Genomic DNA, 16080 nt, shown 5'->3' on the forward strand with positions numbered 1-16080 from the left:
TAGAGAGCCATTAATCGAAAAGCTCCGGAGAGTCATTTATTAGGAAGCTCATTGGAGCCAATTATCGGGACGCTCTTGCGAGCTGTGGTGTGTCCGCAACACATGCAGGATCACAACCAATCGAGAACCCTTAATGACAATGTCATTTGTATCCACTGAATTTCTTAAGCTCAAACAAGACTTAACACTTGTCAGACATTATCAGATATGTGATCCATACTTATACATGAAAATTTTATATATTTGACATACATAACATTCAATTCAAACATACAAATATACAATTTAATTACACAAACTTACCTCGACAAATGTTCGTAGACTTGTAAGTTACTAATCAGATACTTTTTCTTTTCCTTGTCTAACTCCGTACTTGGTCTATCCGGATCTATACGAATGAATTTAGCTCAATTTAATACAAACTCACATTCAATTTAGTCTAATACACATATTTGGAAAAATTACTATTTTCCCCTATTCTTTTAATTAATTACAATTTCATCCTTAGGCTCGGAAAATGAAATTCATACAATTTAATCCTTATTCCAAGCCTAGCCGATTTTCATATGTCACAATAGCAGCCCATGTATTTCATAAAATTTAGAATTTTTCCATGAATTTTCCATCTTTTAAATTTAGTCCCTAAATAATAATTTCATCAAAATTCACTTTACAAAAGTTGTTTATCTATCAACAACCTTTTATTTTCTACCATAAAACTTCATAATTCAACTATATTCATCAATGAAAAAACCCTAATTCTTTGATAGTTTTGCAAATTAATCCCCGAGATAGCTAAATTAAGTTATTACGATCTCGAAAACATAAAAATAATTAAAAACGAGACAAGAATACATACCTCATTAAGCCAAATAAGTTTGTAACAGCTCGATTTTGGGCTAGTCGGAACAGTAGTTTCGGGATCACAAATCCGACAAGGAAAAATTTATTTTTCTTATATTTTTATGGTCTACAATTTCACGGAATGATTTTGTGAAATTTTCGTTCGAAAATTTCGATGTTTGGGCACTCAATGATAATTAGACCATTGGTTAAGTTGGTAGACAAAAATGGGCATGAGATAAGTGAAATAGGAAAATTTTAAGTTAGGGGCAATTTGGTAATCTAGTAATTAAAATGAATTAAAAGGGAAAAAGATGGCAAATTGTGCTCATCTTCTTCATTTGGACGAAATCAGCAAGGGGGGAAGCCATTTTTAGGGTTTTCAAGCTTCCAAGCTCCATAGTAAGTGATTCTAAGCCCCGTTTTTAATGTTCTTTACGTTTTTAGAGTCCCGGTAACTTGATTTTGCTTATTCTAGCAATAATTTAATCTAGGGTTTATATTTGGAAAAATACTCATATGTGAAATGTGTTTATTTTGATGTTTTATGGTAGAATATGAAACTAGAAATTATGTTAAGCAACTTTTGCTAAGCGATTTTGAGTAAAAACGAGTAAAATGACATAATCGATAAAAATACTAAATGTTCATAAGTAAGTGTTAGAGTGGGAATTTGATGTTGCCATAGAAGGGAAAAATGCTCAGCATGTCATAATACATAAGAATAAGGGATGAAGTTTAATTTACGAGCTTTGAGGCAAAAGTGTAAATATGCAAAAGTTTAGGGGCAAAATTGTAATTTTGCCAAAGTTTGAGTCAAGGATTGTTTTGATAAATGTGAGTACTAAATAAGTCAAATGTGTTATTATAGATCAAGAAAGAAGTGGAATCGACATTGACCGGAGAAAAGAAAAGATTCAAGACTAAATTGCTAAATTTTTATATTGTTACATCAAAGTAAGTTATGTGTAAATAATAGTAATATACTTTTATAAATTGTGAATTTTATTGATATGTGAATCAATATTGAATGTGGAAGGAAAATTGTTCATGAATTATTCAAGTGATAAAGTGTTAAAAATAAAGTGTTAAGTGTAAATTCCCGGTTGAACTTAGGAATAGAAGTGGATACAAGTGACATGTCACTAGAGACCAGTGTTACAATGAGTCCCGGGTGCTGGGTGATCTAGCATGTGTTGCAGACACCTGACAGCTTGTGTAAGCAGGCCCGTGGACATTTCCAGTGTTATTGATTAGTGGTAGCTTCGGCTACATTTCAGTGGTAACTTCGGCTACATATCAGTGGTAGCTTCGGCTACATTTCAGTGGTAGCTTCGGCTACATATCAGTGTGGCACTTATGTGCTAATTCTCTACGTATCCGTGTATATTCCGAGTGTTCAACGGGAAATTGACTAAGTGAAAATACATGAGATCATGTAACGATTAAGTGTAATTGAATAATGAATATATGTGTGGAATTGAATTGAATATTGACTTGAAAATGGAAAAAGTAGAATTAGCAACAAAACAGTTTTGGACAGTAACAATAGTGTGACTTTGAAAAATCACCAAAAATGGTGGAAATTGAATTAGAGAGTGAATAAGATATGAAATGAAATATTAAGGAGTCTATTTTTACATAAAAGAAACATAGAAAGCAAAAGAGTTATACATTTTGAGATATTTTAATTTTAGTGAGGCAATGTCAGATTGATTTCGGAATCCTCTGTTCTGACTTTGAAAAATAATTAAAATTTGTAAAAAAATTATTATGAGTTACAATTTATATTCTTAGAATCCTTAATGAGTCTATTTTCAAAAGGAACAAACGTAAATATCATCCGAGTTCTGTACAATAAGATAATTCATTTTTAGTGAAGAGAGGTCAGATATGTTGAGCAGTGAAAAAGGGGTGACTTTAAAGAATAAACTGTACTAATTGGCTAAGTCAAAAATACTGAAAATTTTATGCTAAGAATAAATGTGAGTATAGTTTCAAGGAAAATTAACGGATCTTCATTTGGAGCTCTGTAGCTTCAGATAAAAATGATTTAGTGACTCTGACTCAAATAGATAGCTTTGAATTTAAATATAAGTGAATAGTGAAATTATGTATAATGCTATTTAAGCATGTTTTATACATAAAGGACGTGGAATGGAGAGGAGGAGGAGGACAATAAAATGTATGAAAGAATTGTGTATAATGGTCATATGCCCAATTATAATCGGTAAATGTTAAATTGAATGGTAAATATGTATTGGTACTGAAGGAACTATTGCGGTATTGAAAAGCAATTGATCAAATGTTTAAGAAATTTAGTCATGACATATATATATGATGAGTTGCATTGATTAATTCGGTCTATGTGATGGAAATGTCAAGAACATTTGTCTTTGATATGTGATGATCATGGTTTAAGCTCATATGGAAAATAAAGTTTCATAATATGAGAGTGTGGTATTGAAATATATATATTGGATTGAGAAATTGATTTGAATTGTGAACATGAAAGATTGTGAATTGAATAAAATGGAAATGGAGCTTTGAATTACATGAGTAAGTATCGGGTCTCGTAGGCCCTATTTGTTATGAATATAATATTTTGAGGATATGTTGTAAAGAATTATAAAAGCATGTTAAAAATTTGAAGAGTTTAAATTTGAATGAAATTTTGTAACTCGGTTTAATACGTTTACATGTGTAAGTGTTCTAGTAATGCCTCATACCCTATTCCGGAGTTGAATACGGGTAAGGGGTGTTACAAAGTTTGCTAGAACTAAACACCATAGCTAGGGTTTCCATGTCTTTAATTTTAGGAAAGATGATAATATGATGATATTTTATTTTATTTTATTTTTATCATCTTTAATTATTTCATCTTTTCAATTTAATCTTTTTCTTTAAATTTTCCAATGATGAATAATCATCCTTATCTACTAACTCCACTAAATGGTCTATTTTTCATATAAGGACCTCAAATTTTAAATTTCATAGCTATTTGATCCCTTTAGCTACTAGAATTCAACTTTTGCACTTTCTGCAATTTGGTCCTTTACATCAAATTAGACATGTAACCAGTAAAATTTCTTAACGAAATTTTTATACAATATTCTTATCATACTGTAGACCATAAAATAATATTAAATAAATTTTTTTTTCCAAAATCAGATTTGTGGTCCTGAAATCACTATTCCGATTTCACTAAAAACGGGTTGTTACACCTCAGCTCATGTTCAGTATGGGAAGTGGAGATATGGGGTATGATTGAAGGACTCATGCTTGCTTGGAGGAGTGGACGGCGACGATTGGCTCCCAAAGTGGACAGTATTGATGTTAACATGCTGACCAGCGATGTTAAAGATGGGAGATAAATTTAATTCGGAAAGCTCGGGACTATTTGAAGAAAGAGTGGAATGTGGTTATCCAACATGTTTATAGGGAAGGTAATAAACTTGATGATAGTCTAGTACCGATGGCTTGGGGACAATCACCGCAGAGTATTTTCTATTATTCTCCTTCAGTGGCGCTTTTTGATCAATTTGGTACTGATATTATTAGTGTTATCAGAGTAAAAATTGTACCTGATTAATTTATATATTTCTTCTTCTATGATAAAAATAATAATCAAAATACTAAGTAAGAAGTGGAAAAGTAAATGTGTAAGCCAATGTAAAAACCATAAACCATTATAAATGATTTTTTGTACAAAAGATTGCCAAATTACTAATTTGTTTCCTTTTGATAACATACTTCTAAATATTGTTCTTCAAGACTTTTTATCATTTTTCTAGCATTTTTCCCTTTATTAGGACAACTGCTAGCTATATGTCCTTCTTCATCGCAAATAAAACATTTACAAATTTGTTTCTTTGGTTTGGAATTCTTTTTCCTAACCACTTTTTGATTTTTACCAGAGAATTTTTTATTACCTGGTTTCCATTTTCTTAATTTATATTTTTTTACGTTTTTTGTAAGTATTGGGATATATTTGTTTACACCCAAACTCCCATTCATTTTCTAAAATTTTTTAACAATATTTATGACTTAACTTATTTTTGACTTGTTTAGCCGCTTTACTTTGCAAGCAATGTAAAGTTATTCTTTCTTTTGCAAAGTTAATTCTGTTACCTATAGTATCTATATTATCTTTTGAAAGTCCTGAGTTTCTACAGTGCTTATCTAAATAAGATACGTATTTGTTTATACATATCTCATCCCAAGGTGGGGGTAACTTATGAAAGTATTGGTTTTTCCAAAATTCTATATTTTTATTTTTTAATTTCTAATATTCATGAAGGAATTTTTTAGAAAATTCCTCTAAATATCTAATATCACATAATTTTATTTTTGAGAGTGTGTAACTAGCTCCACTATCTTGATCTTTTTTATCACAATAACCACAAAATTCTGTTTTTAGAATTGAGGTTAACCCTTTTAAAAGGTCTTTAGGAGATCCTATTTGGTTTAATAAAAACTCCTTTTGTTCTTTTCCTTTCTCAGACTCTTCCCATCGTCTAAGAAATTGAAGAATAACACCTTGAAAAGTTCCAACAAAATAGTTTAAAAACTTTTCTTTTGACCAAGTGTTGTTGTTTACAACAATAATCATTGACTGTGCCCAATCATCTATGACCTTTTCATAGTCTGATATAGGAATATTAGTTAAATCTAAATATATTCCTCCTTGAGCAACATTTCTTTTATTTAAATCATCTATTCTTGGTTGAACAGGTTGATTTGAAGTTTCCCCTGGGTATTCAGGTTTTACATCATTAGTAGTTATGTTTTCGGTTTTATTACCAAAAACCCTAAATTTTTCATTATCGAATTCAAAGTCTTTATTAGAAAATATAAGATAATCATTTGTTTGACTATCTGACTCTACTTTTCTTTTTCTATATGGATCTGGTGGTTCAGTATCCATGGGTTCTGGAATATCTATATTTTCATCTTCAGATGAAGTGGTTTCTTCATCAGAATTATAAGTTGAGACTTTTATGTCTTTATCCTGATCTGTTGAAGTTTTTTCTTCATCAGATTGTTTCTTTAATAATTCTGTGTTTTCAGAATTACTTGAACTGCTACTATCATCATATTTTAACATATAATGATAATTAAACATACTAAAAAGATCTTTATGTTTTTCATAAAGTTATTCTATTAGTTTTAAATATTCAACTCTTTCTAGTTGATCATTACTTTTAGTAAATTTTTCTTTCCAATGTTCTATAAGGGTTTTATAAGACTGGAAATCATATTGTTTTTGTTTATCATCTTTTTTGCGTTTTTTATGTTTTTTATATTTTTTTAACATAGAAGCTGACTCATCAGAAGAAGTGTTTTCTTCTTCAGATAAAACTAAAATATGATCTTTACCATTACCATAATATAAAGGACCTAAATCTACCTCGGACTCAATATTATTATTACTAAAAACCTGATCTAATTTGTTATTAACATTAGTTAATATTTCTTTAGACTCATGGTTTAAGTCTAATTCTTTTATATTACCTAAGTTACTTTTTCTTCTACAGAACTGGCCTTACTATATAATTTACTGAAATAAAAAGAAGTTATATCAACAAGACTATTAATACCCTTACTTAGAGATGAAATGTTGTTTTCATTTTTAGAGTCTATATGCGTAATATGATCACAAGTTTTATCTTTAAACTGACACTCAATTTGCTCCATAATGTTTGTCTCAGGTACCTAAGACCGGCCTGTTATCCTAACGTCTTCACACAACGCCTAACGTCCTCCCTAGACTCAACGGCAACAAGAAGACAGATAAATAGATAAACAGATATAGGTTTTGAAACAAACAACTGCGAAACAAACAGAAATGTAAATCAAAGACAAAAACTTACAATGAATATTACGATATTATTTCTCCAGAAACTCGTTACTCCGGCAGCTCTGATACCAAGCAGGGGAGGGGAGAGAGTAGAGGGTATTTGAGAGTATAAGCGGAAGGGAATATAGACTCTTTTATTACAAAAGGAAAAGTTTACAAGAGAGAAAACTAAAAAGTAAAGTAGTTGGTAATTTACAAGATGCTATACAATTGAGCTTTCCTCCCTATTTATAGAGGAAATTAAAAATTCTATACAATTGTATTTTGAATCCCGTACAGTGTTTCTAATAAGGACTCGGCTTCTTTGTGGATATGGTTGCTTCCACGTCTCCATCTTTTTGCATGGCTATGGTTGCTTCCATGTGTCATGCTTGCATTTATGACCGTTGTTGTCACTGCTTGTGTCACAGCTGCTTTTTGTCATCTCTTGCATCATCATTGTTTTAATGATGATTACGACTTGATTAAGACTTTTTGTCTTCATCTGGATGTCTTCATCAAGCATTAATGGCTGCTTCCATCCATCTTGATGTGATTAATGGTTGCTATCTTTGTTGACTTCAACCTTCTTGCATATTATTGAGATTCATTTCTTCAATCTCATCCAAATGTAAAGAATCTGATGAGAGTCTTGGTAGTGAGTTCCACATTTCCCATGTATATTTGATTTTTTCTGTGATGTGAGATGGAAATTCTTCTATCTCCATTTCAGCAATCTTTTTTAACAACTTCACAGATTCTTCATTTCTTTCCTCCTGGATGTTTCCATTTGGAAATGCCAATATTCTTCTGCCATCCGTCCATAGTTTGTAGACTTCATCATGGAGAAGATAATAGGCTTGTGATAATAAATCTAATCCTGTTTGGACTTGATAATCTTCAAATTTATTATAACATTTATCAATTGTTTTTGACAAATATTCTTTATCTTCATTTACAGCAGATAATTGGGGAGTTCCAATCATCTTTTTAATTATCCAAATTTGATACGGCTGATAAAATTTTTCTTGTTCAGCTATACCAATTAGACTACTAATATCAATATGAAAATAGTAATAAAAATCATCATTGTTTATGATGTTTTGTAAGACAGACTTTACAATAGCTGGAAAATCTTTTAAAAGATGAAAGGAGAGATTTTGCACAACTATTTCTTTAGTAAAACCCCATTCAATATTGGTTATATCAAATGGTTCATGATCAAGTCTATATTTTAAAGTAGGAAATTCATTATCTAAATAGTCAGTAAAAACATAAGCTTGTAGAAAATATTCTGAAAAAGCTTTTTGAAATTGAATTTGCTGTCTGCAAATTACTTTATCTATTTTTGTGAATATTTCTATCGATAATAATTTCCTAGCTTTATTATACATACATATTCTAAATACTTTATTTATAATAGAATTGTTTTTCCCTTTATGAATAAAATATTGAATAATATCAAGAAGATTGTTTATCTCCTTTATATCCATGAATTCTAACTGGAATTCATCCCATTTTCTATATAAAATAGATTTTAATAATAAATCTTCAGCTTCATTTTCTTTAGTTGTTTTTTCAACTAAGGATAATGAAAATCTGGTAAGAGCTCTTCGGAAATTGGCTCTTTGATTTGAAATATGGGTTTTCTATATCTCATTTATAAAATCATAAAATTATGGTGATAAACCAGCGTTATAAAAATCTTTAATTTTTGAAAGATCTTTTAATTCTTGAATTTGCTGTTGATTCAACAAATTTTCAGCTCCCTTAATGACTTCAGCATAACTTGTTTGTGATACTGAATTCGGATTTTGGGACCATTGTAATTGACTCACCGTGTTTGGGGTCAATGAAAAAGTATTTCCCATTGGTTGGTTTACCATCGGGTAATTTAAAACTTTTGATCCAAGTGGTTGATTTACCATCGGATAAGACATATAATATCCTTGGTAAGGATAAAATGGTATTTGTGCAAGTTCAAATCCTTTTTTGGAATTTGTGCAAATTCAAATCCTTTTTTGGAGTTTGATTCTGCTTTCCCTTTGTTGGACTTTTTGTGAACAGTTGTCCATTCACCAACTATTAGAGATTGTTTAACTCTATCCATGAGGCCTGCTCAGAAAATCAACAAGAAGATTTTCGTCACTTGTAATATAGAAAACTTCAAAATTAAAAGTACATAAATCATTTGTTTTCTGAGTCCTGTTGGCTGCTCCTCAAGCTCACTCGTCGCATGCTTTCCTTCAAGCCTGTAGCCTTTCTGCATGCTTCACAATTTCTTCATTTCTGCAACCTTTCTAAGAAGCATAGCAACTTTTGATATACATTTGAGCAAAACTTGAATAATCATCACCATGGCCCTTCAAAACTTCAATTTTATAATGTGGACCTGTAAGTGTATCATCGTCCTTGTAAAGAACAATAGCATCACCGGTATTTAACTGTTTGAACCGGACAAATTGGATCCAACCGGAAACTATGTCGAGTTTCGGAAAAACCCCAGATCGTATAGTGCAATGAAAGTTCCATAAGATTCCGACGTCATCTTTAACCTGCAACTTTTCTCCTCCATGGCTCCGTTGTGATTGTGGTGAAGCTTGTAAACAGCTGTCTGGTAATGATAATGTTCTTTCGATGTCGATTTTTGTTAGAACTTTAATGAAAACCGCCATGTTTTGAACAGAAAAATTTTGATTCTTTGAGGTGGTCGGGACTGGTCAAGCTTTTTGGTTATGGAGTAGATATATATAGTGAAAGAGAGATAGAGAACGAGGCTCGATTGAAAATTGAAAATCCAGATAATGTAGCAGGAGGCATCGTGCGATTGTGATTTGGGGTTTTTTTTTATTGATTTTTGTTGGGTTAAAGAAAAAAAATGTTCTTACATGTCGTTGTCATTAGGTCAAATGTCCTCTGTAATAATCAAAGTTCATGGTCGCTCGAGATTTCGCAATCCAATGGCTGTTAACTGCAGTGTCGCGCGGCACTTTTTTTTTTATTTGTCCACTGAGTATTAATTTTAATTTAATTGATATCTTGCTGTTGCAATCAATGTTAATTGGATTCGTGTAAAAACAGCGGTTGCGGTGAAATTAGATACTGTACCGATACTATAACGTGAGACAAAAAGTAAACTAAACTTACCGTACCGCACTCAATTGCCCATCCAAACCCACCCTAATAGATCTTTTAGATGAGCGATGCGTTTATTTTCAATTATGATAAAAATAGTGATAGCAGTAAGATTAATTATTGCAGCGATGAAATTAAATAATATAACATTAGACAAAAAGAAAACTAAATACACTGCACTAGAACTCACCACCCATCCAAAAAGAACTAAGAATCAGTCAAATAAATGGGTTGAATTAGTAATCACTCGAAATTAATAAATAAAAATAAAAAATCAGGATTAAAATTAATGGTTGAATCTATTTTTTATAAAAATTTTAATATTTTCTATTAATTTATTTTATCATTGTTGGTTGAATCAGAATAGAAATTTACAGTTGAACATCGAATAAAGAATTAGTGATCTGATCAATACAATGTAAAAAACTGTAGTAACTTGAACTCAATCGAATTTTATTTTTGTGATTTGATTTATATTTAATTTTTTTATGATGTAAAAATAAATATTTTATATTTATAGTAGTGAAAATAAATTAAATGGTATTTGTTAGAATGAGTTAACATAGTTTTTTAAACCCTAAACCCAATTTCAGTTCAAGCAATACAAATGTTCAATGGAATTTGCTCAAGAGAAGCTGAACATTCACCATACATAGATTGGGAATATGGAAGTTGAAAGAGTAATTAAATGGATCTAATTATGAAAATGGTGAATCTAATTCCTTCTTCTTCTTCTTCCTGCTCCAATTGCAGAAACCGAAAGGGTCGTCTCGGCTTTTGGGGTACGCGGAATCTACTTTCGTAGTAACCTCACACATGTTTTGTGTCGTCTCATGCGATGAAGAGTTGAAGACGGGTACAGCGTCCGGTGTAGAAGAAGAATCTATATAACGGAGGTGGCAGTGGCGGCTAAATTAAGAACTTAGATGCGAACTGGACCGGTGATAGGGTCAAGAGAGGAACTGCTATCATTATGTTTCAGAGAGAGGTTTGCGAATTGGGAATCAAGATCTCTACTGCTAGAGCATTGATGGCTAGACGACGGCTGCTGTTGATTTTGCTGCTGGTACATGACTCGTAACCGACCGATCTCCCTCTCCAATACCTCCTGCTCAACTGAGAAGAAACATGAATGCCTAATTCAGTCTTTATTCAATAAATTTTTATTCTAATCAATTAAAACAATTACAGTTCATAGCAACATAGATCAATGATGGGCCATTAGCCACATTGACCTTTTTCTATCATGCTTTTGGAAGATCTAATACATTGTTAAGAGAACCTGCTATGTCGATATGATAAGTCTTTTTTAATCACCCAACTATAAAAAGTTAAAAAATATTACCCATCTATTCAAATTTTTCTTTTTCGGTCACCAGCCATGGGAAGGTAACTTGACAGCTTTTAAAATTAACATAATAACAACTTTAACCCTCAACATTTATATACTATGTGAATTTAGTCACGATTTTAAAAAATTTAACTCTCAACGTTTACACATTGTGTAGCTTGGTCTACTTTTTTTTAAAAATATTTTTCTTTATGTCATTCACTTAAAAAGTAAAAACCAAAAAAAAAACAAATTTATCAAAAATATACTAAAAATGAAAACACTCGGAAGTCCAAGATAATATTTTTTATCTTTTTTCGTTCTTTTAAAATTTACCCTCGATATCACAAATAAAAGTAAAACTGCAAAAAGAAAAAGAAAATTTATACAGTGTATAAATGTTGAGGGTTAATTGGTGATAAAAAAAACAAAAGTGAATAATTGGGTGACCATTTGTAACTTTTCATAGATGGTGATTAAAAAAGAAATTTACTAATAATTGAATTACTACCAGTGTAGTTCAACTTAAAATATTCATGTCCGACACACATATATGACGCATATCCAAACATGGATATGGGGCTACAACCCTCCAAAGGCACTCCAAATATAAGGAAAAGCCCAAGGGACATCTACTCATATCCAACGCTCATACCCGAGTCCCATTTGTGCTCTCGAGGAAGGGGGAAAATCAAATTTTCCAAGCATAGAACAAAACCAAAAGAATATGACATGGACCCCCCCCCCCTTAACATGAAGAGAAAACTAGTAAAAGTGGCTCAAACTATCTGAAAAATGAACTCTCCGGTGATTTTTCAGATCAAAGTTTCTACTCCCTGGATTTATCACACCTCTCGTATTGCCAATTCATACAGGTCGAAAATATGGAGTATATACAAATAATTAGAAGGTAAAAAGAAAAAAAAAGTGAAAAGCGATACATAATACGTAATGCAGAAAAAAGAAATCTAATCATAGCTTTAGAAGTCATGGGTTCAATGCTTACGATATTTGATAGCTTGTTCTTGAGCTAAACTCTCTAAACGTTGCTTAAGAGCTTTGTTCTCCATGCTAAGAATAAGATTCTGCTGGTTGAGAAATTCGAGCTCAGCTGAAACTTCAGACCCTTCTGCCTGTTATTTAAGAACCACATTTCATACTTCCATATTGAGGCATATACCGATCCATAACTTCTAAGTCAATTTCAAATGTAAATAAATGTTTAAAATTTCGATTTGCACAAACTCTTGCCTGCAAGGCTTGTACATTTCTTTCGAGCTCAGCTATGTACTGGAGTTTACGCCCCCTTGAGCGTTGAGCAAACTGCCTGGATAAGACAATAACAAAAGTACTGTAATCAAACATAAGAAAACATAATACGTATTACTGTTATGCTTCCATAAGTATCTATGCATGAAAAACCTGCTAACAGACAATACAAAAGCAGGCTCATATACCTTGATCCTGTATGTGCATGAAAAAAAATAGTAGCACAATAGCCAACTAGTGTTATTCGTTGAGCTCGTAAAATGTAACTTTTAAATGATATTTGATAACAGTGTGAGATTCGGCTCAAAGTAAGCACAAGCAGGGAACAAAAAATAGCACAGAGGCCCTTGTAACCAGGAGAACACTGTAGGTTGCTTTACTGTAATTGTAATGTAATTCAATTGTGAAACAATAAAATGGCAACTCACTGCTTCGCACGTTTTGAGTCGGTGTCAGATGAAGAAGACTTAGTGTGAGAATTATCCTTTTTCTCGGAAGAACCTTTTGCATCAGGAGATGCAGATTCAGCAGAATCTTTTTTCTCACTTGCTGTTGATGGCGGAGCCTCCGGTTCTTCCAGTGTACATGATGATCCTAAACCTTGGATAAACGTGCTTTCTCTAAGAGAAGGTGAATCCCATGCCCTATTTTTTTGCTTTACCAAGTTTACATTGGCATGGAAAGAGTTAACCCGAGCATCTTTCTGATTGTGATGATCAAAGTCCTGATGTGTCCAAGAAGGTGAGGAAATCATACTTTTATATCTGCATTCATCCCGAGCTCCGTAATCTAGGTTAGGTGCATTGGATACATCAATGAATGCAAAAGAATCACTAGATGAACATCGATGACGGCCTTTGTACATAGGACTCTCTGGTTCGTTAAGGAGATTGTCAAGCCAAGAAGGTTGTTCCTCTATCAGATGACTTTCAGAGGAAGTATGCTGGTGGTACGTACTTCCCACTCTAGACTTTTGAATCACTTTTGATCCAATTACATTGTTCGGGATATAATCGGTATACACAGGGGAGGCTATAGGAAGAGGACTTTTAGGAGGAAGCAAAGCGTGTTTTCCGGCAAACATCAAATTTCTTATATTTGTTGACCCCTTCGAATTCGCAATGACCAAGGACAACCAGTTCCTGCAAAGTAACATATAAGAGAGACTGATCATGTAGTACCCTTGTTATATAGCAGATAATGATCTAAACATCAAAATATCCATGTTCGATGCACAATATATGCGTAACAACGAGACATTCCAGTAAATATTCACGAAAACAAACCAAAAGATCACACAAGAACATTAAAAAAAAAATCATGAATTATACATTGCATACATATTTCAACTTATCGAGCAATCACTGAATTTTGTACCTTCATAGCTTGTAATAGCTATTGTGCCCTTTCCCTTGACTTCTAAGTACTCACCATTTCCAATCCTCACTCTTTTGACTTCAGTGTTTCTCAATTCCTCGAAGAGCTCCTTGTCATACATCATGTGATTTGTGCACCCACTGTCAATCAACCAGCTCTCACTTGATTCTCTTCCTGAGAAACAAGTAACCACGAACAATTGATCTTCTTCTTCTTGATCAGCTACCTGTGCATCTACTTCTTGCACCTGGCCTTTGACATTGCAAATCACAGCTTCATGTCCAAGTTGATTGCATTTGGGTCAGGTCTTTTCCAACATTTGAATGGTGGATGACCTTTCTTCTCACAATGGTGACAAGGTGGGTAGGAATTCTTGACACCTCCTCTTTTGCTCTTCTGATAATTGCCTAATGAATTTTCTCCACTCGTCGACTGGTTATTAAAATATTTCTTCTTTTTATACTTGTTGTTGTCTTGATGCTTGATAGGTAAGGCACCTTCTATCACTCCCTCTTGCCTCATAAATCTTCTTTACTCTTGTGCTTGTAAAGCATTCAAGAGCTCTGTAAGAGAGATCTTTGACAGGTCCTTAGTGTTATCCAGAGTAGTAATAGTGGCTTCAAATTTCTCTGAAACAGTGACCAGCAGCTTTTCTACTATTCTAGAGTCGTTCAACTCAGAACCAAGCAATCTCACCTTGTTGGCAATGCTGAGAAGTCTGTCAGAATATTCTTTCACTGACTCAGACTCCTTCATCTTCTGTAACTCGAAATCCCCGATTAGATTCAGGACTTTCATTCCACGAATCCTTTCATCTCCTTCGTACTCAGCCTTGAGGTAATCCCAGATTTCCTTTGCTCATTTCAGAGACATTATTCGTGTGAAAATCATTTGAGACACAGTTGCAAATAAGCAAGCTTTTGCCTTTGATTTCCTTGTCTTCTTTTCCTTTTGTGCTATAATCTGTGTCACAGTAGGATTTGCTGGAAGTGGTGGGACCTCGTAATCCTCTTCTACAAGTTCCCAAAGATCTAAAGCCTCCAGGTAAGTCTTCATGCGAACGCCCACATCTGGTAATTGTCTCCATCGAAGACTGGTGGTGTAGCAACTAAAAAACTGGACCCTCCTCCCATCTTAACACGCAAATAACCTCACAGATCCCTGAAGAAAATAACTCCGATAGCAATTTGTTGGTGATTAGAACTCGAACTTTGATGATTGATCGAGAGATTTGAAGCAGAAAGAAGAGAAAAGAAGTTTTAAGATAGAAAATAATTAAAGACTGGAATAACAATTGATTTGCAATTCAACAATTTAAATATAAAAGTTCAAGACTAAAAATAGAAAAAGAGTTCTAAAAAATTGGCTAAAATTCTGGTAACAATATACCAAACAAATCAAGAAACTAAGCTCCTAAAGTCAAAGGAGAATTATTTAAACTTAGTAACAAAAAAAATTAAATGGCAGCAATAAACACATGATCTCAACACTTTCTAAGAAGCATAGCAACTTTTGGTATACATTTGAGCAGAACTTGAGTAATTATCACCATGGCCCTTGACAACTTCAATTTTATAATGTGGACCTGTAACTGTATCATCGTCTTTGTAAAGAACAATAACATCACCGGTATTTAACCGTTTGACCCGGACAAATTGGATCCAACCGGAAACTATGTCGAGTTTCGGAACAACCCCAGATCGTATAGTGCAATAAAAGTTCCATGAGATTCCGACATCATCTTTAACCTGCAACTTTTCTCCTCCATGGCTCCGTTGTGATTGTTGCAAAGCTTGTAAGCAGCTGTCTGGTAACGATAGTGTTCTTTCGATGTCGATTTTTGTGAGAACTTTAAAGAAACTTGCCATGTTTGAACTGAAAAGTGGTCAAGTTTATGCTTATACTCCTAAAGAGAAAGAGAACGAGAACGAGACTGGATTGAAAATTGAAAACGCCAGATAAAATAAAACGAGGGATCGTGCGTTTGTGATTTGGGGTCTTTTTTATTGATTTTTGTTGGATTAAAGAAAAAAAAAGTTCTTACATGTGGTTGTCATTAGATCAAATGTCTTCTTTAATAATCAAAGTTGGTCGCTCGAGATTTCGCAACCCAATGGCTGTTACCTGCACTGTCGCGCGGCACCTTTTTTTTTTAATTTTGTCCACTGAGTTTTAATTTTAATTTAATTGATATTTTATTGCAATCAATGTTAATTGGATTCGCATATATTTGATTGGTGACACTAATAAATTTTTTAGATGAGTGGTATGTTTATTTTCTGTTATG

The 16080-nt window shown here is 32.8% G+C and overlaps 1 protein-coding gene across 2 annotated transcripts; it reads right to left on the reverse strand.

The window, feature by feature from the left end:
* Nucleotides 1–10337: 10337 nt before the first annotated feature.
* Nucleotides 10338–15053, reverse strand: LOC121215974 (uncharacterized protein At4g06598). Of its 2 annotated transcripts, none has more exons than XM_041090969.1 (5): nucleotides 13848–15053; nucleotides 12845–13558; nucleotides 12399–12474; nucleotides 12154–12280; nucleotides 10338–10933 (listed from the first exon to the last, which is right to left on the reverse strand). In XM_041090969.1, the coding sequence occupies exons 2-5, from the start codon at nucleotides 13498–13500 to the stop codon at nucleotides 10740–10742; spliced, it is 1053 nt and encodes a 350-aa protein (XP_040946903.1). In that variant the 5' UTR covers nucleotides 13501–13558; nucleotides 13848–15053; the 3' UTR covers nucleotides 10338–10739. The 2 variants fall into 2 exon arrangements, with proteins under 2 accessions (XP_040946903.1, XP_040946902.1); XM_041090968.1 differs by having other exon boundaries at nucleotides 13794–14916.
* Between the last annotated feature and the right edge of the window lie 1027 nt (nucleotides 15054–16080).

The sequence above is a fragment of the Gossypium hirsutum genome, chromosome D04 (genome assembly GCF_007990345.1).
Source record: "Gossypium hirsutum isolate 1008001.06 chromosome D04, Gossypium_hirsutum_v2.1, whole genome shotgun sequence".
Lineage (NCBI taxonomy): Eukaryota > Viridiplantae > Streptophyta > Magnoliopsida > Malvales > Malvaceae > Gossypium > Gossypium hirsutum.